Below are 27,185 nucleotides of genomic sequence, written 5' to 3'. Positions count from 1 at the left end.
CCAGTATTCCCTGTGTGTCAGATGCTAGTTCAGAAGCTGGGCCTAGTTCAGACACTGGGTTGCAACAAAGACCCCCGGGCTCTGACCCCCAGCCCACCACCAGCTTGTTTCTTGTGATTAACAACCTGTGTGTGCTATAGAAGGTAGAAGATTTACAAGAGAAGCTTCTAGTGTCCAGTGTAACTTTAACCACCACTAGCATGTACTCTAAATGCTCAGTCCCACCTGTGTGGAGATCAACAGCTTGTGTACCGTGGATTTGGGACTTCTGCCAGCATCCCCTCCATCACCCTCTACTAGCACCACTGACCAGGAATGGTCCTCCTTCCCCACCTGCTGCCCCCCTCCAGAGGTGTTCCTGGCAGCCACAGGCCACGCATAGTAGAGGTGAGGTCACTGGAAGGTGAGGTGGGAGAGGGGCCCATGGCAGGGGCCCAAGCAGGGTCCATAGGGAGCAAGGAAGGCTTTGGTGAGAGACACTGGCCGAAGTGAGAGAGGCAAGGAGACCCAAGGGCTGGCCGGGGCCCCCTCTGCCTCTTCCTCCACATCCCAGGAGCTCCTGCAAAGGCAAATCTCGAGTGGTTAAGACTCCACGCCCTAGCAGTGTAGAACTAAAAATGGCTTTAAGCAACCAGCAAAATTCCTGATCAGTCACAGCATTCGGAGCGGGAACCAAAGCATCTCCATTTTGAATCATGAACTGTTGCTTAAGTGTGGTTTTCCGAAGGAGCTCTGAAGAAGCACTAAGGAATGTGACTGCACCCAGTTCCTCAGCTGGTGGAGGGGGAGCAGGTCCCGTGTCATGACCAGTGGGGAAGGTTCGCAAGTTCAGAGTTGGGCTGTAGCTGCCATCTCTAACAGCCAGGGTGGGAGGCCCTTAACTCTGCTTCCCCTCACCTACCGTCACACCAGGAGGCTAGGAACATGGGGTCTTCAGAAATGAGCCAGCTGCACTGACCTCGGGGGTGTGTGTGTAGGTAGATGTGCTTACAGAGGCCCATGGACTGTACCTAAAGGTTGTAGATCTTCTCGGTGCTCTGTCCAAGCTCAGCTCAGTGCTGTACGTGGGAGATGATCCTTATCCTCATCTGACAAGGGAGACACTGAGGCACAGGGACAGTAGAACCAAAGTGACCTCAGTGTTAAGGACAGACAGAGGACAAGGTCCCAGACCCCTGGCTAGCCTCCAGGGCCCAACAGCACTCGGGGCAGCCGACCCCAGGCGATGAGAGCTGATAAGATGGGAAGCCAGGAGGGTCACGGCCAAAGCAAACACTTCTGACCTCATGCGCTCCATCAGAGCCCAGGCAAAGCCTTTCCTTGCAACACCAGCACTTTAGGGTGTCCTGGAATCCCCAAGGTGATGGGGGAAAAAAATCTCTCTATTTTGGGGTGCCTGGGTGGCTCAGTGGTTGAGCATCTACCTTCAGCTCAGGGCATGACCCCAGGGTCCTGGGATTGAGTCCCCCATCAGGCTCCCTGCAGGGAGCCTGCTTCTCCCTCTGCCTCTCTCTGTTTCTCTCATGAATAGATAAATAAAATCTTTTAAAAAAAATACAAAATCACTGTATTTTGAGGTGATATCATCTGAAAAGCTCCCGGGTAGGGAGCCATTGTGATATTCCGATCATAACTCTTCGTAATATTTTTCTAATATTTATATTAAAAACACATGAACAGACCAGTGTTAGGAATATTCAGTCACTAATGCAATTAACATTTGCACATACTTTTTTGTGGTCTTCTGCTCAGAGTCAGTTATTTCCCGATTGTGGAAATAATTAATAGAACAATTTCCAAAAAACAAAACAAAAAAAACCCAAAAACGTGTATCCAATGATGTAATAAGTATAGGCTGACACATAGTCTGTACTGAAGCAAGTTTCCGTCTGTTTCCCGTGGATTTCTCTAATGACATCATTGGACGTGGAAATTACAGCCTGCGAACCATATTAAGTTTCATACCAAATCTTGTTTGTACCACTTTTAGCAACAGCTGCATACAGGAAGGAAATTGTGTCCCTTTATTATAGAATTTGAACTTCTTAACAACAACAACAAAAAAAAAACAACCCATGCCTGGAGCCCCCAGATCAACAAAACAAAACAGATTCAAAGAATAGCGTTTGTAGACTCAAACCTCAAGAGATAGATGTGCTGCTCTTTGGAGCCCCTCGGATGGAACATCGTGATAGAGGGGAAACCAATGTAACTGTTTTTGCTTTACAGGCTGCTTAGAACAAAAGAAAACGAGAATCTGTGGGAGCCAAGGTCCCCTGCCTGTGTCTCACCCCTCTTAGGCCACGTGTGGTCTTCCCCACATGACCTGCCACACAAAGGGTCCAAGCCTGCTCTCCAGAAGCAGGTGCGGGTAGCCAGTGGCTGTGCTGGCTTGGGGGCGGGCACCCCAACCCTGCTGCGTGTCCTCAAGGCCCAGCCTTCCCCAGCTACGGGTCACCGGGCCAGCTGGATGGCATGTGCGTTGGAGGCAGGTTGGGGGGGGTGCAGTCCACCCCAGGTGATCCCACAACTCCTTTCCCCCTCATCCATTAGCTAGAGACACCAATGAGGCCACAGCTGTGTTTGCCCTTTGACAAGCAAAGGACCAGGGGTTCTCAAATCTAGCTATACCTTGGGCCCCCCTGGGGAGCTGGGGAAGATGTTGAGTACCCATCCCCCGAAGTATATGGATCTGATCTAGAGGGGGGTCTAGATATGAGGGTCTTGTAGAAGTGCCCCAAGGGTCTTCCTTGGGCAGGGAGGGCTCAGCTGTCGACCACCGGTTAGTAAGACAATCCGCAGATGACGGTTTGAGGGCCTTGATGAGTTCTCAGACTTCCAACACGGAAGGCCCATCGGTTCTGCGTCCTGAGGCTCACAGAGAAGCTGGGTTCGGGTTTTTGGTTGCGTGTCTTATAATGACACAAGAGAGGCTCAAATTAGCAAGGGGCCGGGGGTGTGGTTTGTGTTTTGAGTGTATTTGTGAAGGTGAACAGGGTAAGGGCTCCCCGCCTGAGAGGAGCCAGGGTGCAGGACACCTTGTGGGAACATCCAAAAGGCACCAAAGGTGGGACCGCGCCTCAGGGGTCGGTGGGTGGTGGTTGATGATGTGTCTTTCCCCCAGCCCCCCTTCCCATGACTGATCTCTGCAGCTGTGTTTTGCAGTGATTCTGGACGTGGGAGCAGCCTCTTAGATAGAACCATTGCTGACAGACGACAGCTTAACACAATTACCTTGCCAGACTTCAGCGATCCTGAGACAGGTGAGAATACTAGACCAGAGGGGACGGAGCGGTATCGGCGAGCGCGTGGGGCCTGCTCCCCACCCCGGGGGCGAGGGGCGAGGGGCGAACCTGGCCAGGGATGGGGTTCAGAAATGTACCCCCCACAAAGAGGTTAAACTCAGCGGAGGCGCATTTCCTCCCGTGTCTTTGCAAGTGTGTTCACAGTGGGTGACGCGGGGGTGCCTGCCCCACACGGTCCTTTGAAATCTTTCTATCCCCCCGACCACGCCTCACCCCGCCCTGCTCTCAGAGCCTCAAATTCAGAACTAAAATTAGATTGTTCGCATCCCCATGAAGCTTCCCCTCTGCTTTTCCGTTTCTCCCTCTCTCTCTTAAGTTTCAGATTTTGCTAAAATCAGGTTTCGATTTTTAATCAGTTGAACATAGGAACACCCCCCCATGTGCCCTCCCCCACACAAAGGCCCTCTAGGGACATAGGTGCAGCTGAGCCTCTGAGTGTCCCAACCCGACGGGAAGGCCTGCATGACTTGCCTCCGAGCAGGCGTGCAAGCTTCATCGTTTGGGTTCCTACATTTGCCTAAGTACAGAGGAGCACAGATGCCTCTGTGACTCCCAAGCCCCAGACGAGTGCTTCTAGTAGTTACGCTGGCTATTCGGTGGCGATTTGGAGGATGTTAAGACGTTCCCTCCACTTTGAGCCTCAGAGGTGATTCCAGAGCATCATTTGAAAGCTGGTTCTGTTGCTTCTGCACTTTCCCCTGCCCCCCACCCCCGCCACCCCACAGAGGGCCTGTGTAAGCCTTCGTCCCCATCTGGGTATGCCTTGCCCACTGGCTTCCTGAAAGGAGCCTCCAGGTCCTTCTCCTGACCTCATGGCAGGCCCCAGCCCTGACCGAGCCCTTCTAGAGAGAGCCGCGGGGCAGCCCTGACGTGTGCACAGCCATCTCCCAAAAAGTCCTGCTCCTGGTGGGACAGGAGAGATGTCACCCTGTAACGGCCATATGTGCTGCCTGCCCTGGCCCATGCTCACAGCTGCCTGCAGACTGTACTCCTCTACTAGGCTCCCTTTTACCAAATGTAAAGTCAGCTTAAGAAGTGTGATCCCGGGGCCCCCAGGCTCCCAGGTCAGAGGAGTGTGGGGTGTCGGTTGCAGCAGAAATTGCAGATCGGTGCAGTAGCCTGACCAACCCCTCCCCAACTGACCAGCAGTACTTAGGGAGGTGCCTGTGACTTTGAACAGCACAGCAGCCCTCCTAGAGACACTGTGGAACCCCCTCATTTTCAGAAAAGGAGGCTCAGACTGTGGAAACTCACCACTGCGGGGTGAGGCTGGGACACGGCGGCAGAAGGGGAGGCTCTGGGCTGATCCAGAACAGCTTCTGTGGCTGCCCAAGACCACCCCTCTCCCTGCCCTGCCCCCTCCTCAGGATCCTGTGAGGACAGCCCTTCTAAATTCAGACCCCCTCTCCTTCCAGCTGGGCCCAGACCCTAATTTCCCCAACAGTCCCAAGGCTTGAATGCCCTTGCAGAGAATACAGATTGTGGCAGCACATGAGCGAGGTCCTTATTACGAGTTCTCCCCTTTGGCCTGTAGGATGCTCTCCCCTTTGGCCCGTGTCTGCCCAGCCAGGTTAGACCTTCTCAGAGGCTGTAGTATCCAGGCGAGGGCGTATGTGGCATAGTCAGGACACTGCTGAGTCCCTTCTCCCGAGTGGGCTTTGGTGCATCTGCCCAGTCACTCGCTCCAGGGGCCCAGGTGTCGGAGTTGGGATTGCTGCACCGGTGCCCTTGAATGATAGGAGGATGGCATGGCCTCCCAGGCCTGGCCACTGACCATTTTATTGTTGTGGTTGCACTATTCCCATAAGTCTTGTAGGGATTCCTTCCACTGGCCCTGCCCTCAGGCCTGACCAGGTCCACTGTAGCTAACAGAATTGGTTTCATTAAGTGGATGCGGCAAATTGAAAAGCCCCCACACACACATACACACCAATAGGTCCCAGCCATGGAAAAAGAGGAATCAGATAGAGTGACAGTCTTAGCGTTAAAGCTATGAATCATTGTCTTTTCTTAGGGATAAGTTGGTAGTTCCTTAAATAGAGGATGAAAAAAAAATTTTTTTCTTCTTTTTGCCTTCAAAACAGGATGTGGAGTAAGGAGATTTATCTTTAATCATTGGTAGATATTACCAGACCCTTATCCCAAGCAAAAACCATTCTTTTCGCTTGAAAGTTGGGTCCACTGTGTCTGGGACAATTTTTCACTGTAGCCGCAGGGGTCTCTCCGGCTCTGGGTGTTTCTCCAGCTGTGAGACACGAAAGTGGCAGAAACGGCTTCCCTTTCCAAGTGCCCAGCCTGTGCACCAGACCACAGATCAGCCTAGAAAGCTCAGCACCCCATTGTCACGACGCTGGGACCATGACAACAGGGTCCCACCCCATTGCCCTCTCCCTAGGAAAACCTTAACTTTCAAGTAAACTATATACATAAGCGCTTCTCGTTTAAAAAAAAAAAATTTAGGACTAGCCGAGGTCTACACCTTTCCGACTGAAAAACGGTCTCCTCTAGGATTGTCCCGGATATTGTAGGTTAAAGATGCATTACTTTCAGTGGATCATGCTGCCGAGTCTGTGCCCAGGTAAATCTGAGTTATTTTTATCACATGATGTTGTTGCAGAACAATTAATTAAATAACCAGTGGAAAAAACAACAAATTTGTTTTCTTTCAAAAAGCACTCATATTCTATTGTCCAGTAGAGGAATGATTGTGTATTACATGACCTCATTTTCTTTGCAGCGTATGTGAGTATATTAAAAGCTAGTTTATTTTTTCCTTTGTGTCTCTAAAGCTTTTTATTTTTTTTTTGCCTTTATCCTTTTTTTCTCTTTCACTTTTTTTTTAGTGTCAGCTTCCTCCTCCTCCTCCTCTTCTCTTTCAAGAACCGAATCTCCTCTCCACCTGTTTATGTCTCCTCATCTTCGTTCTCATCCCAAACTTGACACCTTTGTGTGGCCCCCTGCTGCTCATTCATTCAGAGACCCGGGCCCCCGCCAGGAACCCTCTCTGTGTAAACATGGTTTATGGTTTTTTGGGTTATTTTTTTTACCTTTCTCATTAGACCTGCTTCATTTGCCTGATGTTTCATTTTCTGATAATCTTCCTAACTGATAAGCTGGATAGGAAACTCCATCAGATTTATCTGCGGAAAAATCTTGCCAATTTGGAAATCCCAAAGCAGTGTGGGGAGAAGGCGACAGTGGTGCCCTAGTTCCAGGCTCCTCTTTGAAAAGTAAAGGAGACCTGTTTTGAGCAGAATAAATAGAAGCTTTTCTAGATAATTGCTTCTAGTTCTCAGCTACTTGAATGCTTTCCCAGAGTCGTTCTACATGCATAAAAATCTCTTTGAAAAAAAGGCAAATTAGAACATTTGGCGAATAATTTATTTCTATATGTTTCTGACTATTTAGAAATTAGTTCAAGAAGCATATAGCAATCAAGGTGCTATCATAAAGAGAATGGCCATAGGCCCTTTAAATTTGTGGTTCTCAAGTTCTGCTGTGCACTAAAATCACACGAAGAGCTTTGAAAACTGCAGATCTCCGGAGCCCCACCCCTGGTGTTGATGATTCAGCAAGCCTAAGCTGGAGCCCAGGCATGTGGATCTATAGAATACCCACTTAGGATTCCAGGGCCGACGGGTTACGTACTTCATCTTGAGAAATGGTGCTCTAAAGTTGTTTTCCACGTGCAAGGAAGATATAGGGTTTGTGTGAAAACCTAGGGAACTATGCAGAGAAATTGGACATTATTTTCTTCTAATCCTGCTTTTAAATATGGAAATTTGAAAGTCTGTTTTATGGTGTTTGGGGACCTGTGTCCATTTAAACAAAACAAAATACATCCCTATGTTAAAATGAAACACTGGTTGATCACATCCTTAAATGGGACCTCAATGTGGGTCTCACCAGGCGGGGCCAGGCTTGCCTTCTTTCACTCATTTATTCGATGTTCCATTTTACTGAAGCACTGCCAGAAAATTTAATCTCTGTATCCACGATTTATAAGGGCTCATCTCTATCCCAAATGCTCACTTATAGGCTGAACAAAAGCTCCTAAGGGGAGCTGCTGTCAGAAAGAACTACTTTCTCTAATGTGCTCATCTTTCTGATGGCTACCCTGCCGGGCTAACCTCATGCACACACAAAGTCGGGGCAGAAATGAGGCTATCATCTAAAATAAATCATTCAAACCAAGAAACACTCTGGCTTTACTTCTCTGCATAGTAAGTGTTCTGAACTTTGCTTTCATGGCAATCCCAGCTTTATGAAATGCAAGACGAAGATAATGTTTATAAACTGCTTACGTTGTTTTTAATCCGTTTCTTAAAATAGACTTTTTCCCTTAATACAATGCCCACGGGTGATTGCCACCTACGGTTTTTCCAGAAAAGTTGTTTTGTGCATTGGTTTTTGCCCAGTTTTTTGTCTGAAAGTGGGACCTTACCCACTGTTCTAGAACAGCGTGACATGTTCCCACGGGTCCATCCACACCTGCTGCACAACAAACTCCCTGCCTCTAGCCCCCTGCCTGGGTTTATCTGGTCACATCCCAGAGAGCCCTGCGTTCCTTTCAACCTTTGAAGGCTTAAGTCCTGACTCTTTGGTGAGACACCTGACACCAGGTTAATTAGTAAATTGTTAGGGCCGTGAGCACCACTGGGCTTTGTGCTGCTTGTGCTGTGTCCCGAGCAGGGCTCAATTGTTTATTCCTTGTGAAACCATGAGTCATCTCCCACCCTTAGGGAGTGCCTCGCCCTGTACCCAGGTGTTTCAACCAAGACTGATAAGCCCAAGAATCTTTTTGTTCCCCCATAGATACAACATCTAGTTAAAGAAAGGGAAAGCATACCAAGCATTACTGATAGATGTAAAATTTCTTGATTAAAATTGTAATGAATATGAATGCCAGCCCCTTTCACTAGGACAGATAGCCAAAGGCCTGACATTCTCTGAATTTCTCCCTCCAATCCTTTGACTTCATAAAAGTGAAAACTAGCCCAAGTCTACACGCTGTCCGGATCATGATTACGGTTAATGGTGGAAAGATCTGAAAACTGCTTGTTTGATTATTTTTCCCTTCCCGTTGGAATTTCCTGCCCTGGAAACAAAACACATTACATGAATTGGTCAGCTCTCATGTGCTGGGTGAACATTTAAACGTAGAGGGGAATGCCCAGTTGGCCTTTCTTTGGTTTAAAACAAAAAACAAAAAACAACCAAAAAACATTGTTAGTGGAAAAACATGTGTCACTCTTGAATTGAAATCTAATTTGAGACAGCCAGACTTACAGTTGGAAGGTTATTAGAACTCTGTTTGCTTTTTTAGCCTTAATTTTGATTTTTTAAATGTTTCGTTTCTTGGTTTTAATTTTTGATTTGATTTGTTGTTCCAAGGCAACTCTCCAGAAGTATACTTTCATGGTTTTCCCTCCCTTTTTTCAGTTAGTAAGTAGTTTACCAATCTATTAACTTTTCTGAGGGTCTCCAGAGTCACGCTTCCCTCCACCATGGAACGTGTGTCGTAGTTGTTGGTCGTTGGGAATGCTGAGATGATGTGGACGCAAAGCTGCCACCCGCTTGCCCACTCTGCCACCTGGGGCCCGTCTCTCCTGAGATGCTAGCGCGTTCCCTCCCCGTCCCCACCCCTGCAGCCTGGGTTTCGGCGCTGGGGAGGCAGTACTTCTCTGGGAGGGATTACAGAAGGAGGCAGTGCAGGAAAGATGTCCAAGCCAGGTGTGCAGTGGATTGGTCACAGCCCCACTAGCGCCAGTTGGAAGTATGAGACACTCAGCCTCCGTAGTGCAGGTCATCCATGAATTTGGGCTAGAGAGAACCTGTTGAATCTTGAAAAATTTTTTCCTGTTCAACTATTATTGCCACATAGAAAATTAATTCTAATAATTAATTTTCCTAAAAAAAAAAAAAAAGCCAAACAGACACCATAAAATTTAACCTGCATCTACCAAAACTTAAAACTAAGCAGTTCTCTGGGTGTAGGACTAGTACTTTTAGGTGGTATTCTTTTAAGGCATGAGTGAATTATCACATTTTCCAAAGGATGTTTCCTAGCTGCTGATTCTCTGTAGTCAAATATTTTTGGGGAAATATTGCATCTCCCTCTTAGAGACTGACAGTTCACGGTAGCACCGTAAAGGCTCTGAGAAGTCCTGCAGTTTAAAAAATTCAAGGCTCTGAAGTTTGACCTCTTGTTCCCAAAAGCTAATTTCATCATTTTACCCATCCTGTGGAATCAGTGTTCCGGGGACTGCATTTTGGGCAATGCTAAGGTATATAGTGATCCAATACATTCGAATGATCTGAGCCTTTGCTGCTTAGAGCAAATATTCCTCTCAGGGAGTTGATTTCCCATCTGAAATCTAGCTCAGCTCAGATGTGACTTTATTTCTGGCTTTTAAAAGTGTCTATACAAATAAAATATTTTTTTAATAAATAAAAGTCCATAGTAGAAACATACGTTTGGTATTGTCAATACATTACGGTTCTTCAGGGAAGGAAAAAAAAGTTTCACTGCCAGGGTTCTTTCAAGTCCGGCTCCTTAGATACGTGGAAAAGATTTGATTTTCAGAAATCAGGTCCCATTCAAATCTTCAGGCAGCCCTGATCAGTTCCCGTGGGGCTTGATGCGTTTACACAAGGGACTTAGCTCTCTTCCATGGCCACCTTTCCAGCTCTCCAAGGTCAGGACAGCTAGGCTCTGCAGAAGCTCCCCGGCAACTCATCTCATCTCCATCCACCTTCACTTCCCTGTCTCTAAGGATGTCAGTTTACTAATTCTAGCTCACGCACACCTCTGTGGTCTGCCAGGAGCTCACCCTGACCTCCAGGCCGGGCCAGGTGCCCTCTCCCGAGTGACAGCGGGCAGCTGTGGCTCCCCCCGGGAGGTGGCCACCTGGCAGGAGGAGCCCCTTGGGGATGCAGCTGTCCACCCCCCCTCTAGTGGGCTGTGCGCTCCTCCTTAGACCTGGGCACCCCGGGCGCCCCCATCCTGGAGCGCTCTCCCTTCTCCCCATCACCATCTTAGAGGAAAATGTGCGTTTTATTCGCCTCTCCAAGATCATGCTGAGATCAGGAATGCCGACGATGTGGGTTCTCAGCCTCCCATATCCCTGATTCCAGTGAAACCCCTGCTCTGTTGAGGAGCCCATAACCCGGGGAAGAGAATAAGCCGATTAATGACCAAACACACCTCTCAAAGGAAATAAGGTGGAGAAACAAATTCAAGGTCATTGTTTTTTGCCCCTTTTCTTATGGCTAGCATTTCATTGTTGACTTTGCATTTTCTGACATTTAGAAATGCCTCTCATGATGAGGAAGTGACTAGACAGTGGGGTGTACCTTTCACCCCTGCCCCTGCCTAAAGGAACAAAGTCAAGTTTTTAAAATCTGCATGTGAAGCAGTTACTCTAGTGATGACCCCACCACCCTTGAGGGGTGGCCATCAAAAGAATTCAGCCCTAATGATTCAAGGATGAACCTTTTCTTGCTCTTTTATTGCAATTAAAATGAATTCCCCCCAGCTAGTTCTGTGGTGTCTTTCTTTAAACCAGATTGAGGAGAGTTTTAGGAGATTGGCAAATCAGTAATAAGTGGCAGTCAGAGCTTAAGGAGTGTGTGTCCAGTAATTAGACCATCACCCCAGCCGGGGAAGCTTTCCCCCGAAGCAGCCTCCCCCAGGCACTTGAGTCCAGGCACACACAGCCTCATGAATATGCAACAGCGAGGGTTTCTAATGGAGATGAAAGCATCTGCCTGGTGTAGCCTTCCAGAAGGTACTGTCTCCGGCCCAGAGCCATGGCTCGGCTCACTCTGACAGCTGGCATCTCCCCACATGCTTGTGAACGGCTGCCCTCCACGCTTCCCGTGTGAGCACCTGCCAGCAGCATGCCTGCCCCCCCCACCCCGCATGCCCACTGGGGGCCGTGCACCCCAGCCCCTCCCTGCCTTAGCGGGATCCTTCCCTAAAGCTTTTCCCGGAGAGAACTTGACCCCTTCAGGAGAAGACCCATCCTGTCAGGTTTCATGTGCTTGATGATTCTGTTAAAAGTCACTTGGAAACTGTGATCTCGTCTTGAGACCGTGGGTTTGGCTGTCCTGACTTACTTGGCTGTCTTAACCTCTTTTCCACTCCGTGAAAAAGGAAAGCATCTCGTGGAATGGGGACCAAAGTTATTTATCAGAGGGACCCACAAGCAGGAGGCCTCCCTGGCAGTGGGAATCGGGTAGGAACGGCGGTTGCCCGTAGAGCGCCACAGCCCCTCGCTCCTGTCGCACTGGTAGACACGCCACGAAGAGGGAACGTGGCGGCTGCGGGGGGGACTGAAAATGGGCCCGGGAGGACACCCCCCCCCAGCTCCAAGTCAGCCTCCTCGGAGAAGCACGACTGCCTCCAGCAAACATGGGAACTGCCCTCGCACCCAAGGGAAGGGAGGACCAAAGTGTTTAATGTTAAAAAAAAAAAAAAAGAAAAGGTATAGGACAATATGCCTGACTTGGGGGGTTGACGTGAGCATGGACTCTCCTCCCCCTTCAAAAAATAGGAGGCACTCATCACTAGCTACTGAGCTGCTGTCTCCTCCAGCCCCGAGGATGTCCTGGTTCTGAGCACAGGTGGCAGGTGGGAGAAGGTCACCGGGCTGCCAGCAGTCTGCAGTGTTGGACTGATTTTTGCTTTCCAGCCCCATCTCGAGAAACAGACCTTCTTCCCCTGTTAAAAATGAAAATCGTAAGCAGAGCTCCCTGGCAAGAATGCTTAGTCACTCGGGTTGCTATTCAGTATTCAGGGTCTTTAAGAGGTTGGAACTGTTGCCTTTTCCTTTTTATTTGAATCGTTTTGGGGGGCAGGGCACACGGCTTCTCAGAACTGGATATTGAATAAACTCTAGTGACAGGTAATATTGAATCATTTCAGAACACGGAGGAAATAGGTACAGAGATTCATTACCCAGGGCGGTGGGGGTTGCGGGGGGCGGGGGGGCGGGATCCCTGCGTGCCCGCGGCTGGAGCGGTTCTGGTTCTTTTCAGAAAAACGTGGGGAGCACAGGTATGTGCTGCCGTGAGGTTAGTCAGGGAGAATATGGGACTTGGGGCCCAGCCGGGCACTCCATCCTTCCACAGTCACGCATGTGAGGCATCCGAGGTAATTCCGGGGCTGGGAAGCAAAAGGCAGCCCAAACCCCAGGCAAACACGTGCGAGACGTGCAGTAAAGGATTTTTGTCGCGTGTCATGTAACACTTCCCCTCATTCTGGACGCCGACGCCCGCCCAGTCCCCAGGTGGGCAGAGTCTCATCTAAGATCTAGTCTAGGAAGCTAGGAGGGGAGGGGGGCGCACACCCTTGGGAGGGGGGGCGGGCAGCACCGTCAGGACAGCTGAACTATAAACATCGGCCGTGTGCTCAGTGGCCTGCCTGTGAACATGTGCGTTACAGAGCATGACCAAGGGGTGTCACTTACTATGCCTTTTGTCTGATGAGACTGTCGCCTCTGAGACCCCTGTGAATGTGAGGTGGGGTTCACATGCGACTGCCACCTTGCAGGTCTGCGTGAAGTCAACCACAGGTGGAGTGTGCTCTGGAAAAGGGGTGTTCGGAAAGGCCCCGGCTGCCTCAGCAATCTGAGTTCCCCAAGGCCCGTTGGCGACAGGGTCTCCTAACAGGCTTGTGCACCTGAAGTCGGTGGCCTTGGTCCTGGGTCCTCTCAACCGTGGGGAGAGAGGCCTATCCACTGCGGCTTCCGGGTCCTCTCTGTGGCCCCCCTCTGCTCCCCACCCCAGCCCCACATGTGGTGGTCCAAGGGGAACCCAGACGGAAGCCCCGGCAGTGGGGCTCACAACAGTTCCTCAGGTGGCACTTCACCTTCATATCAGGTGTCCAAGCTAACATTTTCTTCCGGGCTTCTGGGTGGCAGGGAAGAGAGAGCAGTAGGCCGGAGGATGTACGGCTCTCAGCCCTAGGGCATCTGGTGCCCCCTGAACCGTCTGGACAATTAGGTCACAGCACAGGGACCAGATGTGAGGGCACGCCAGCCCTGGCTCCGGTCAGCTCTCGGTTCGGCTGGTTTCACGGTGGCTTTTCGGAGCCTCTGTGCTCTGTGCCTGAGGAACTCGGTGCAGCATAGCAGGTGCTCGGCCTACAGGGTTAGGATGGTGATAAGCACGTCTCGAATTAACGTGATTAATAAGAGATGCACAGCAGCCGGACACTCTCCCTGGCTTACCTGTGGAACCTGATTATGTGGCAGCTTATTCCTCCAGGGTCTTGGATTTCCAATTAGAAACATATCTTATATTCCTCCCTCCAGTTCCTTTTTTTAAGCCTCAACTTGTCCATTTCCCCTAGGGCAATAATCCCTTCCACCCCCACATACACTGTGGGAATACATTTGCTTTGGTGAGAAAGACAAGGGTTGCCTTTTTAAAAATATACATGTTGGTTAGAACTAGCATTTCTAGTTGCGTACCTACAGAAATCCAAATCTATTTTGATATTTAGCATTTCAGTCCTAGGGGACAGTAATTCACAGGCTCTTTTTTATTATTATTATTTTTCCATTAGATCTATCCATCCTGATTCATAACGATGCTTACTTTTTTTCCTCTAAATTCTAATCCGATGGAAGACTTTGACTTACTGCATTATTGCCAGGAAAAGTAGATGTTAACTATTCGGTGAGGTTGCCGTGGTTATAGTCATGTGGCATCGTCCACAACTGCACGAGTGCTCAGCTACCCATCCCTAGTTCAAAACAGGAAGGGTCTCTGCCCTTGTGAAGCATGTGTTAAAGGGGATCGACTTAGAGGGGAAAGTCACAGTTCTGCCCCCCCCCCATATTTAAATGGCTTAGCTAATATTAGACATGGGGGAAGGTCATGGAGCAAGGCACAGTGTTCAGTCTACTACGCGCCACTGTCATGCGCATTCTGCGTGGCTGGAGGTGACGACAGGCATGCCAAGAAGGCCTTTGAGACAGCGAAGGTTCTGGCCTCTGAGCCATTGGGAGGCCAGGAGCGTAGAGCACGGAGTGGGGACCACTGTCTTCCAGACTCCAGGCACTGACACATCTGTTGACAGTTCCCATCCATTCTGCAAGCACTCGCCTGCTGGCTCTCCCGGGCCCAGCGTCATTAGACCCTAAAAGCACCTCATGTGGGGCCTACCTCCATATGAGAACCAATTTAGGTCACCAAAGTAAACTCAAGGTTGAGAATCCAGTTTTCTAGAACCACACATCAGATTAACTCAGAAAACGCTGGGTGCATCCCATGGACAACCATCCCCCGGGGAGGTGGGGGTGTTGCTGTAGGAGGACCAAGGACCCAAGGCCCACCTTCCTACAGGACAGTGGCAGGGAGAAGAAACAGAAGGCTCACAGCAAGCAGCCTTCCTGGAGGAGGTGGCATCAGAGCCAGATTCAGAGTCTAGACTTGTAGTTAAGACTACTGGCCGAGTCCTGCTTTTGCCGCCCACTGGCTGTGTGACTTGGGATAAGTCCATAACCTCAGGGATCCCTGGGTGGCGCAGCGGTTTGGCGCTTGCCTTTGGCCCAGGGCGCGATCCTGGAGACCCGGGATCGAATCCCACATCAGGCTCCCGGTGCATGGAGCCTGCTTCTCCCTCTGCCTGTGTCTCTGCCTCTCTCTCTTTCTCTCTGTATGACTATCATAAATAAATAAAATTTTAAAAAAAAAAAAAAAAAAAAAAAAAAGTCCATAACCTCATTAAATCTCAATTTTGTTATCTAGATAACATAGTTAGCTGCCTCACAGAGTTGTTTAAAGGTTAAATGAAATAATATATGTAGAGCTCTGGCCGGAGTTCCTGAAATCTGCCTTTGCCACGTTCATAAAACTGATACCCACAGCTGTCACCACGTGCCAGGCCTTTTTCACAGTGAAACATACTATCACGTGAATAATTAGCCACCTTAGCTGTGTCTCGCTGTCCCGAAGAGAAGAGACTTTAACAATAGTTCTAATTAACTTGTTTGCAGACCAAATAAAATAATGAATCCACATAGCAAAATTAGCCCCCCTCAAAAGTCATGGGTCTCCATTAGCGTAAGGACCCACAGAACCTAGTAGAAAATGTGTAGAGAGTCTTCCTTCGGCATTCATTCATCGTTGTTATTTGTAAATGAGTTAACGACTAAATGTTTTAAGCCTTCCTCAGTTGTGATACATGATGCAGCAAGTACCCATAGATATAACGAACCCCTGCTTATGAGCAGAATCCCTGGAAGGGGTCTCAGGAGCTCTGCAGAGTCTAGAAAAGGATCCTGAGGCCAGGAGGTTCTCCCTGGAACTCTGTTCCCCGGAGTCTTGGGCTGCAGGGAAGCGGGCATGCGCAGAGTCTGCCTCCAGGCTTTTTCTGCAACCAAATGTCAATGACAGGACCGCTCTCTCCGTCTCAAGGTGGGTGGGTCCCCCCTTGGCCACGTGCAGTGGAGTCACCTGGGTGATGAGCCTGAGGCCTGGCATCCCCACCACTGTCACTTTAGTGATGTGGATCGTCTGGGGCTTTCAGGGGCCTCACAGGTCTTTTAAATCCCCGAGTAGTTCTGATAGGAAGCCACGGATGAGAACCTCTGCTCTAGGTGCCCGATAGGAAGGCAAGCCACGTTGATGACGTCAGAGTATAGCAACAGCGGCCTTGTTTATTTAGCCAACAGTTGCTACTGAAATTCTCAGGGAAAGCTCTTATCAAATCCTTGTGCTCAAAGCTCAAATATTTCTTATCCATAGAGAGTCCAGAACAAACCAAGGCCCACACACACACCCCCCAAAAAAACCGACAGCAGTCTAATCATTTTTGCTGTTTCGATTTTATTTTTTTTGTAAGTCGTCAGACAGACTCTGTCTAAGCAAGGGTCAGCTCCTAGCTGACCTCCGTGAGTTCTGGATCACAAGGGCATCGGCTGGTGTCTTTTAACTTGGCCTCCAGGTGCCTCCTCCGGAGGGGCAGGGGGGCGCGTTCCCTCTCCAGGACTCACCGTCCATCCCCAGAGGCGCTCTGCCCTTGCTCATCCCCGTGGACGCCCTGCATGGATTATCGCAGCAGGCAGATTCCCAGCCTGGCTCCCATCCGCCTCCCGTGAGCCCCCTCCGCCAAAGCCCCCGCTTGAAGGATTTGAGTGTATTTAGAGGCACCCATGTCTCCTTCAAGTTGGAACAGTCAAAACACAATATGGATGGCCAGCCTCATGCTGCAAATACCCTCAAAATGAATAAATTGCGGTGCATTCCGAAGCCCCAACAGAAATTATTTTTATGCTCGCAGTTTTGTCTCTGCCCGACTATAACCGGCTCGGTTCTATCTGAGTGGTCAGCAGTCGTCTTTCCATATTATCACTAGTTGAAACCTCAGGGTGAGTTGATAGTCGCCACTCCCAGTGTCGGACTGTTTGCCTCCATATCTCACTTGATGATGGATTAGATATTAAGAGCGTGGCCCGTGATCTGAGTCTGAGCAGGCTGCAGCATGAAATAACTGGGACTCCTGCTCTCAGCCCTGAAGCCACACCTCCAAGAGGGACTGTGGGGAACAGGTGAGGAGCAAGCCATGTGGAAGGAGGGGGCTCCAACCGCCAGGACCCCTAGGACTGCACGAAGACCAATGAGTCTTTTGGTGTCTGAGTAGAAGTCGCTTGACCCGCTTGCTTTGACTAGTGGATGTGCTGGGTCTGCTCCTCTCCTGGGCCTTTCAGGACGACAGGCCTGGCCCCAGAGTCAGACAGGTACAACTCCTGAGCCCGGGCACCTCCACGATTGCCCCGCCTTGATAACAGACATTGCTCCTACTCGGGGCAAAGGCGTGCTCTTCCTCCCATCCTTATATTCTGTTCTAGAACATGGTCCCAAATCTCAGGGTGCGGGCCACCTCTCGAAGGCCATAGAGAGGATTGGCGGGTTGCTGGGTCTGTCTTGAGAATGGACTCCATCCCCGGGAGGCAGGGACGACCCCTCCCGCTGCTGCCCGGAGGGTTTGTAGGTCTAGGCCCCACCCCCTGCCCTGGGGTGCTTTGTCACCTCCCTTCGTAGGACATCTTGCGTGCCATGTTGCAGCCTGAGCTTCATGGCCGTGTGGCCAGCTCAGCCCCTGTGCTGCCCCGACCCCCGCGCTGCCCTACCCAAGGTCCTGGAGGGCCCGCATCCCACAGCAGGTGCCCTAGCCATCGGCTAGCAGGTGAGCTAGAGCGAAGGGTGGAAACTCAGGTCCGAGGCCACGAGGATAGTCTGTATCTCTCTATGGACGTAAACCTTGCAACATCACGAGGACCGGAGTGTGCTGTCCGTCTTGAACGTGTGTCTGTGTGTGGGAGGGGGCAGGGGGGTGGCTGGTCGGGCGGGCCTGCCCTGTCATGTCTGATGCCGTCTTCTCGAACACCCCCCGCAGGCTCCGTCCACGCCACCTCAGTGGCAGCCTCGAGAGTGGAGCAGGCGCTGTCGGAAGTGGCCTCATCTCTGCAGAGCAGCGCCCCCAAGCAGGGCCCGCTGCACCCCTGGATGACACTGGCGCAGATCTGGCTCCATGCAGGTACTGCTATGCCCCCGCCGGGGAGCCTCACCCACACCCACTGGCCCACCTAGCCCGCGACCCCTGTCTTGAGGGATGTTGAGAGGTCACCACCTTTGCGGTCACACACCAAAATGTCGCTACTTCTCTGTAGGACTTTGGGATACTGTGTGACTCCCCTTCCGTCCCCTGACCGGACACCCTGGCACGGGGGGGTGTCCAGCAGAGACTCTCCCACTGGACCCTGAGGGACCTGGGGAGGTCGCCGTGTGGAATGCAGGGTGTGCGTGACAGCAGGAGCCACACACTGACTCCCAGGCGCTCTTTGCGGGGGCCAGAGGGGCAGGGCATCCTGGGCTCCTTAGTCTGGAAGTCCGCGGCTCCCTAGCAGCTGTGTAGACAGGAGCTAAAAGCTTCAGCTCAGCGGGGTCTTCCTCATCCGTTGGGGGGGGTGGGCAGTAGCATCCACCTCCTAGGGTGATGAGCTCAGTGCCTGGCGCCTCCCAGCAGTGGCGTCCTGGATAACGTCGTGTTGCTGACTCAGATGTCTTCGTCAAAGCCTGGGAAGGGGCAGCGCTTTCAGTGTCCCTGCCCGCCCCCCCACTACCCCCCCCCCCGCCCCGCCAGCACCCCTGTTCACCCACAGAGCGGGGAGCGGGGAGCAGCAGCTGCAGAACTGGAAATCAGCCCAGAAAGCAGATCTGATCACCCCACCTCCACTTCCACATGGCTGCTGCCGCGTGGCTGAAAATCCCCCCAATAAATCCCACCCACAGGCACCGTAGCAAAGACAACCCCACTCCACAGAGGCTGCCGATTTACTTACAAATTTATATTTATGTGTAAACAGTAACCTCAATTCGCCAAGTGTCATCACGGGGTCTGTAGGACCCCGATGGGGCCTCCCCAGGCAGGACCCTCAGGGCACACTGAGGAAATCCAGGTTTGGCTGGGGAAAGTGCTCATTATCCCCCATTGTCCGCCTATTTACCCCTTTTTCTGCCAAGGCTAATTGTGTGATGCTGAACCGTGTTTGGAACCACCGGCCAACCTTCATACACAAAAACATGGTCCTGTTTACCTGGCCTTGGCGTGTCACAGAGCCCAGCTCAGCCGGCCCCTCCTGTGTTGGCATCTTTAATGGAGCCATAACAGCTACCATAAATTAGCAAATTACATTCTTCCAAGCAGAAGCACAAAAGAGGGATGATTCATGAATGTGCTGATTATTCTTCCTGCGCAGACGCTTGCCAGCGTGCGGCCTCTCGCTGGGCCCAGATGAGCTGGCGCGCAGGGCGCGGGGGCAGCAGGAAAGCCTTGCTCTCCACGCCCTGCACGCCTGCAGAAAAGCCCAGTCCGCGGCCTAGGGCCTGGTGCCTGGCTCAATCAGCCGCCCTCACCAACAGTGACTGCGGAGAGCAGAGAGAGGGAATGAGAAGGCTTCCATGTCTGGGCCAGGAGAGACTGGCCGGCCTGCAGGGCCGGCCCTGCAAGGCCGAGGTGTCCTTCAGATCCCAACTGAGGTTGAGATTTTGCAGGGCCAGAGTCTAACCAAACCCAACAGGACTGAAGGCAGTCCATCCTCAGCTGGGATGAACTTCCTCGACCCAGTCACAGGCTTTGCTCCTCTTCTCCGCTTCTTGGAAAAGTCAGTGACCTGAGTGAGGATCACTAGGTTCCGGGACAGCTTCTCCTGCTGGCTTGCTGCCCTTTATTGAGTTATCCAGACTCTCTTCCTTTCTGCATGTCCCACATGACTCTTGGGAGGAAATCTTGTAGCCGCTTATTAGGACGTTGAGGAACTTGGTAGCTAAGATTCGGGCTTGGGGCTGTCTGTGGATTTGCACGTGATCGTGTAATATCTGCTTGTTGGCGTAGCCCGTAGCACAGAATAAAGCTCTCGTTGTGGCTCTTAACATGCTCTAGGCTGGTGAGGTTGAACTTTGGAAAACGGCTGCCAAACCTGCCCTATAGAGTCTGGACAGAATATGCAGAGTACTTCTGTCGTAAGAATGAATTGAGTCGATTAGAATCTGTGTAGGATTTGTGCCATATTGACTCCTTCAAAGCAATGACCTGGTTTAAGTCAAGATTTAGGATAGTATATATTCATTCATATGGTCTGAAGAGGTAACTTGAGAATGAACTCAGAAAATAAACAGCTTCTTCTGAACTGTAAGGTTTTACCACTTGTGGTGTGAGTTCTGTTGCTCCAAGGGGCAAGACGTCAGTGACCAAACATGCCCTCCCCCCCCCCCCCACTTTTGAACCATATATGGTTCCCTCAGTAGGTCTAGCAGTACTGCCAGACTAAATTTTGCAGGCTTTGGAAGAAACTGTTAGATGAAGGCCTAACCCCCCAGGCCATGGCGTTTCTGTGGATTTGTGGGTCTTTCCTGGTGGTTTTCCCTGGTGAGCTGAGTCTGGTGGGAGCTCATGACGAGAGTCCACGGTGAGGCTGCCCCAGATCTGAGACGTGCAGGTGAGGTCACTCGGAGACAGCTTTCCATGTCTAGCCTATTGCATGAGCAGCTCTCTGGGCCACCGGTGTGTCCATTTTAATGGCCAAGAGATCATGAGCCAGACACTTGAACTGCAGCTGCCCTGTGAGGGAAGGGGCCAATGGCCCAGCAGGGAGCACAGATCCAGGAAGACCAATGACATTTGACCACACAGGGTCCCTCCATCCCTGAGTGAGGGGGACCCACTCCCTGAGCACACCCTTTCCCATGTCCTGGCCCCCTCCAACCCCAGTGTCTCAGACTCTTCACCAGGACACCTGGTGGCCGACTGCCATGGGCTGTGTCCGGGTTTGGCCCCTTAGTTTGTTGGGACCCATGTAACAGTTTCACTTAAATTATTTTTGAATACACAGTATCTGCATGTGATACACAGTTGAAGAGGTACAAAAGGTGGAGAGTGAAAAGTCTCCATCCTGCCCTGGAGCCGCAGCCACCATCACCCGCAGCAACCACTAAAAAGACCCCGTGTGCTTTCCAGAGCAATCGCACACGCTCGGAGGTCACTGCTTAGCAGCGCACATAACGCTGATGCAGGCTTTTGACTGGCGGCGTGGTATAAATCTGCTGTATGAATTCACCGTAATCTAACCAGTACCCCACTGATTGGCATTTCTAATGTTCTCCTGTTACAGACAATGCATCAGTAAGTATCCTTCTATATATTGTGTGTAAGATAAATTCCTAAAAATGGAATTGATGGATCAAAGGGTGTATACTCTTTAATTTTGCTAAGTTTTGTCACATTGGCTTCCACAGAGTAGTACACAGTGTACAGCCCAGCCAACTCTGAGCGAAGGCCCATTTTCTTGCGTCTTTGTCAACGCAACAGATTCTCTGACCTGTAGACCTCTGCCACACAATAGATGAAAAATGGCATTTCAGTGGTCTGTGTTGGTGGCTTTTGCTCACTGAGCTTTCCTTTTTTATTTGTAAGCATTTATTATGTGTCAAAGAAACTTGCCTCGTGTCTGTGATATGAGCTATAACTATTTTCTCCTATCTTTGTTAGTGTTTGTGCTTGTCCTTTTTTGGGGGGGGACTAGTTTTTTAAAAATACATTTATCGATTTTTTTGTGTGTGTGGCATCTGGGCATCACATGATATTTACCCATTTTATGGTCTCCTCTCTGGAAATTCCAAGTATCTTCTGGGGCTGTTGGTAGGGGTTATCGCCTCCCATTTTGCAGGAGGGAAACCCAGGCCAGATATAAATAAATGCCTCTGTGGTCTTACTGGGGAAGGAGTCAGAGTCAAGGGAGTGACACCATAGCATTTGATGTTTACTGTGCCACAAAACCCATCTCCTTAGGAGCCATACAACTTCCTTGGCATGCAGACCTCAGGGTTGGCCGTCGGAGAGTCATACATTCACAGACACTCCAGGCTGGACCAGAGGCTTCGCCAAGACAGGCAGCTTTTTAGTGCCCATCTTTTAATTTCCACATTGGGATGGCAGCTAAAAATGACTTTGCGGTAGGTGGTTAATTTCTGCTTGTTACGTACTAATAATTATAGCTTTCACTTTGGCACTCTCACAGTTGAAACCAACGGCTATTCTTAGATGTGCAAGATCAGATTTTCTGATTTCTCCTGGGAATTTAAAGCCATGATACTCTCACGAATTCCCTGGCCCTGGGCCCAGCCTACCCCCTCGCCCGTCCCAGGCTCCTCCCTGCCTCCACAAGGCTGCATCCGCAGGGTCTAGGGGTAATCCTGCGGCGCAGCCTCCATGAGAAATGAAGACAGTGCCCATCCAGGTGGTGTGTGGGTCACTGAACAGGGAGCACCTGCCGGAGGAAAGGCTCAGGACCCGGGGCTCAGGCCTGCCTCATGCAGGGCCAGTCTAGACTGACTGTTTGTTCCTGCCCTAAAAATGGAATTTATGGATCAATTTAGAGCAGGGAGGGGGGTTAATTAGTGGTCTATCCCTTTATCAGGGATAAACTATCCCTGTCAGACTTTATCCCAAGGACTTTATACATCTTCATTTGTTCTGTTCCATAATAACCTTATGAGGTCTGAATACCTTACCCCACTTTACAGGGGAAGACACTGAGACCCAGCTGTCACGTTTTTTCCTAATATTACATGGCTAATAAGTGGGGGAACCAGAACTCAGACCCCAGGAGTGTGGCTCCAGCTGTGACCCGGAGCAGGCCCTCAGCCATCCAGCACAGTGTGTGTGGGCCGCAGTTGGCACGAGGCTCAGGAGTTCAGTGGTCATGAAGATGTCGCAGTCCCTGCCTTCATGGAGTTTACAGACGTGAAACAAAACAGCTACAGAAGCACTTAATTCTCATGGTGCCATGGGCCAGGAAGGGGCAGCGTGGTCCCCTGGGGGAACTGGTAACAGAGGTCCTCCACAGGCCAGGGGCCAGGAGAAGTGTAAGCATGGGGAGTGGGGGCCTGCATAGTGACCAGCGGAGGTTGGGATGATGGTAGGGAGGGTGGAGAGGGTTGGAGACGTGGCAGGAGCCTGAAGGGAAGGAAAGGACATGGCCTGAGGCTAGGCAAGATCATGCGGAGAGGGTGGGGCCTGGCAGCCATGCTAAGGTCTTTAACTTCATCCTAAAAGTGTTGGAATGCTCCTGATGGGCTTCCACCAGGAGGGTGAAAAGGTCAGACACATGGGCTAGCCGGCCCAACATAGAGAATGGAAAGGAAGCATCGAGAATGGGAACAGAGAGCGGAGGTTGGAAGGGAGCAGCTCAGTGTCTGGGGTGAAGGGAAGTGGCCCCGAGACACACTATGGCACCGGACCCAAGGGTGTCCCCGATGGGTGCCACGCTGAGGGGTGGGAGGGAAGAGTCCTGTGTCTGGGGCCTGAGTCAGTGAGCCGCTGGTGGCACCGTTCTGGGCAATGGGAAGCCAACATGAGGCGGCGGGGCAAGTGGGGGACCAACGTGTTGGAGTCAGGGAGGAAGGGAAACCGGAGTCATGTTTGAACTTGGAAGGGTTCAGGGCCTGCAGACACACCCGTGAAGACAGCAAGCAGGCGGCTGGAGGGTCAAGCCTCGTTCCAGGTTCAGGCTAGACACAGACACTGGGGAAGGAGGATTTAAAGCCCAGGGGTATGATGAGAAGGGAGAGGACCAGCACCAAGCCCCTCCCACATTTAAAATCTATGCAGGGTGGTGGGGAACAAAGCGAGAGAAAGGAGGCTGTCAGTGAGGCAGGAGGGAGACGGGAGGGGTGACACTAGCAGCCAGAGGGGTTTCCCTCCAAAGGGGCCTGTGCAGCACAATCAGGGACTTGGGTTCAGATGTCAGAGTAGTGAGGATCCCCTTGTCACCTTGTCCCAGCAGCACGACCTGGGCAGGTTCCCCCTCTGCCCCATGAGCCCTAGTTTGCAAAACAAGGGCAGTGGTGACAGTCACACCAGGTAATGCACACGGAGTGCTCAGTGGGTAGCAAGCACTTGACAACTCTTAAAATCACTGTTATTAAGGAGGATGTGGCTGGTAGGAAGTGCTGCTGGGAGGTCAAACTAGCGCTGACAAATCACTTGTTAGATGTGGCATGTGGGAGTTGTCGGAGGCCGTGACAGGTGAGGCTTTGGGGGCATGCTGGGGACAGAGCATGGTGAGGTGGCTGCAGGGCGCTGGCAGGTGAGGAGGACAAGGCCGGGGGCACCTGGTCCTTGCGGAGAAGACCCCAGTGCAACACAGGGGAGACATGAGGGGGAACTGGGGAGGAATGTGGCTTCACATCAGGCAGCTTCACAACTGGCTGGCACAGAAGCATTTCAATTACTGCGGGGATAGTCACGTCCTTGTCCCTAAGAGAGAGACAGGATATGTGCAGATCCAAATCCCTGAAGAGAGCAAGAGAATGGTGGGGTCCAGGGCCCAGGCAGAGGGACTGGCCTCACCTACAGCAGAAAAGGAGCGGAAAGGATGGGCACAGAGGACACCAGAGGGCTTGTCAATCTGGTGGTGAGAAGAGGCTCCAGGTCTGCTCTTCTGGCTTCTGTGTTCTCTTTGAACAAAGAGTCAAGGTCAGCCTAAGGGGTGGATGGCATTGGGGAAGGATCAAGGCATCGGGAGAGCAGCTGGGCCAGGGCCTGGAGGGGATGGACGTCTCCCAAATGCAGCTAGAGGATGAGGAGCTAGTCCTGCCACCCCACCAAGCACCTGGGGAAGGAGTCCCTCTGGACAGGTTGACCCCACCACCCAGAAACCCAGAAATAAGCATCAATGGTGCAGCCAAGAGCCTGGCAGAGGCACGTGGCCAGGCCTTCACTGAGGAGAGCCTGGGCTGTGTCGCCACAGGGGCTGCAGGCCCAGCCTAGGGCCCAGCCCAGAGAAGCTCAGGTTAGGACCTACACACACATGCAAAGCCCCTGCCTTCTTTTACTTCCAACCTCCCCCAGACAAAGAGAAAGCAAAGAAGAGTTCCAGGGTAAGTGGAACTTGCTGCCCCCCACCCCCGCCCCCAGGCTGTAATGATGTAGCACCACAGTGGGAAGCTCATCCAGGCCCTCAGGCACACTGTTATATGACAGTGAATTCATGAAAGCAGGGCGGTGCGCCCTGGGAGCACCTGCTGCTTCTAGAAGGCACCCTGTGCTCACCCTGGGGGCTCCTCAGCCCACCATTGGCAGGGCTGTCCCACAGCCAAGCTGCTAGGGTTTATTTTCCAAGCACACATCAGGGAAGCAAGGTTTGGGGTAAAGAAGTTGGTTTTAAAGGTTCGGGGAGTCAGCTGGCCTAGCTCCCTGCCTGCCTGTAGGCCTCACATCTAAGCCTAGGAGCACTCGAGTCTTTTCCTTCCTCCGTCTCTGCCAGACGTCAGGTGGGTGCAAGGTCTGTCTGTCAGCTCCAGTATGGGTACAGCCCTCGGGCCATCTCCCCCTTACACTGTGGCTCCTTTGCGTGAGTTTCAAAACAGGTGTCCCCTCTGAGTACACTAAGCCCCGGGGAGCAGGCTTTGCTGGCTGGACGCACCTCTGTGAGGAGCCACCTGGGAGCCCTCTGGGCAAATGCAGCCTGCGCCAGGCACACGGCCTGCCCTGCAGAGTTCAGAGTGGATTGCGGCCCTGCCATGCCCGGTCACTGCGCACAGTGCGCAACCTGCACGGCTCTGGGCCACTTCTCCTTGCAGCTGACCCATGTCAGAAGCATGAGTGAATGAGGAAACTGAGCCTGTGCGGGACTGTGGGTACTGCTGGCTCCGGGTTCCCCAAACCCTGAGGAGGCAGCTTAGTTGTCAGGCCTACACCACAGAGCTCAGCCCTTTCAGACGATGTCCCCAGATGGTTCCGCAGATGATTTCAGAAGGGCCTCTCTGCACAAGGCGTGATGCCACGCAGGGGCAGAGGGGACTCAACCGGGCTGGTCCAGGAACGTGGCCGGTATGGGAGGCTTGCATGCTTGCAGGTCACGCAGGACAGGTGTGCTGGGTGAGCACTTCCCGGGGCGCACACAGGGCAGGCGAGAGATGGGGGCGTGCAGAGAAGGCCTGGGCAGGGTACAGTGTGCTGGGGCCTAGAGCGAGGAGGGTCGGTCTTCACAGATGCCCATTCAGGGAGGCATTTGGGGCAGAGGGAACAGCACAAACAGGCGTGGAAGTAAGATGGAGAACTGAACAGGGCTGGGGCGGGGGTCGAAAGGTGGCAGGGCTCAAATGGACCCACTGAGGAGCAGCCAGGCCATGCATCTGTGTGCCCCCCACCCTGCGCCAGAGGCACTGGCTCCTCCTGCAACTTCTGAGTCCCTGAAAAGAAGTCCCAGGAGGCCTGGTCTCTTTCTCCCACTTGCATAATCGTGGCTCAGCGGGGTCTCTGTCTTCCGATCAGTTCCTCAAGAAGGAAGCAGTAGCCTCAGATGCATGGCTGGGGACCCTGAAGACCCATGGTCCCATGGAGGACCCTCCTAGAACAGGGCTCACAGGCACACTATCATGCTGCTGTTTGAGCCCCACCCACCCCACCCCCGGCCCCGACCTTGATACTTGTTATAAAAATTCTAGAAGCCTTCAGTACCCCCTTCCAAGCTGGTCCCTTTTCCATAGGAATTTAGGTGGCAACAGCCCCAAGGGTCACCCCCAGTCAGCTCTGGGCCCTGTGGACCTTACACACAGACACGAGCCCACTGTGAAAACGGGAGCAAGTCCAGAGTCAGGTGTCCCCGGCCCCCTCAGGTCACCTAAATCTGCAGCAGGTCTGGCCCAGGGAGGGACATGCTTGGTGGATGGGGTGGCGGTGGGACAGGGTATATCTCCTGGGAGGGGGTGGGCTTCTCCAGGACCCAAACCCCAGGCCAGACTCAGGCACCCTTGCTCCTGCAGAGTCCCCGCGTGTCATGGGTGCTTAGTGAACACCTGGGGAGCTGGGCCTCCACAGAAGGTGAGTGAGGCCGGTGCTGCGCTGGCATTGCTGCCCTTGGGCCTCAGCTGGCAGGGGGCGGCCTGTGACATTGCATTGTGAGCACCCTGGGGGCTCCCCTGTCCAGGAAGCAGCCCACAGGCTGGAAAAACAGACAGGAGGTGCGGGTCCATGTTCCCTGAGGCCCCCCGACCAAGCCTGAGGAGTCTGTCATTGGTGGACATGATCACCAGGACAGAGGGGCTGCTTTAGGAGAAGGGCCATCCAGGGTGCTTGAGGTCAGTCAGCTACACACCTGCCCTCTGCCAGCCTCGGAGCTTGAAGCTGGAGGTGGTGAGATAGAAAGCTTTCCATCCAGGAGCATACCCAGGCCGCCCACAGAAACTCATGCAGGGCCACGGCCCCCAGAGAGTACAGAGGCTGGCCTCTCTCGGAGGGGTCGCCTGGGTCAGAGATGGCTGCCTGGGCGGGTAGGCATTGAGCAGGCCTCGAGGGAGCCCGGG

At 52.1% G+C, this 27,185-nt stretch overlaps 1 protein-coding gene across 9 annotated transcripts in view; it reads left to right on the top strand.

The window, feature by feature from the left end:
• The window catches only part of TTC7B (tetratricopeptide repeat domain 7B), a 259,212-nt gene that overhangs the window by 199,746 nt on the left and 32,281 nt on the right, over positions 1-27,185 (top strand). For 4 of the 9 annotated variants that reach the window (XM_072745564.1, XM_072745562.1, XM_072745567.1 and 1 more), the window contains 4 exons: positions 3,166-3,263; positions 6,149-6,313; positions 8,700-8,750; positions 17,716-17,856. In XM_072745564.1, the coding sequence (XP_072601665.1) occupies positions 3,166-3,263; positions 6,149-6,313; positions 8,700-8,750; positions 17,716-17,856 (455 nt within the window). The remainder of the gene's footprint in view (positions 1-3,165; positions 3,264-6,148; positions 6,314-8,699; positions 8,751-17,715; positions 17,857-27,185) is intronic. The other 5 variants (XM_072745566.1, XM_072745569.1, XM_072745570.1 and 2 more) reach the window with 3 other exon arrangements.

The sequence above is a fragment of the Vulpes vulpes genome, unplaced genomic scaffold, assembly GCF_048418805.1.
Source record: "Vulpes vulpes isolate BD-2025 unplaced genomic scaffold, VulVul3 u000000644, whole genome shotgun sequence".
Taxonomy (NCBI): Eukaryota; Metazoa; Chordata; class Mammalia; order Carnivora; family Canidae; genus Vulpes; species Vulpes vulpes.
Note: the sequence above shows the minus strand (reverse complement) of the source record. Positions and strands in the feature narration are given on the sequence as shown.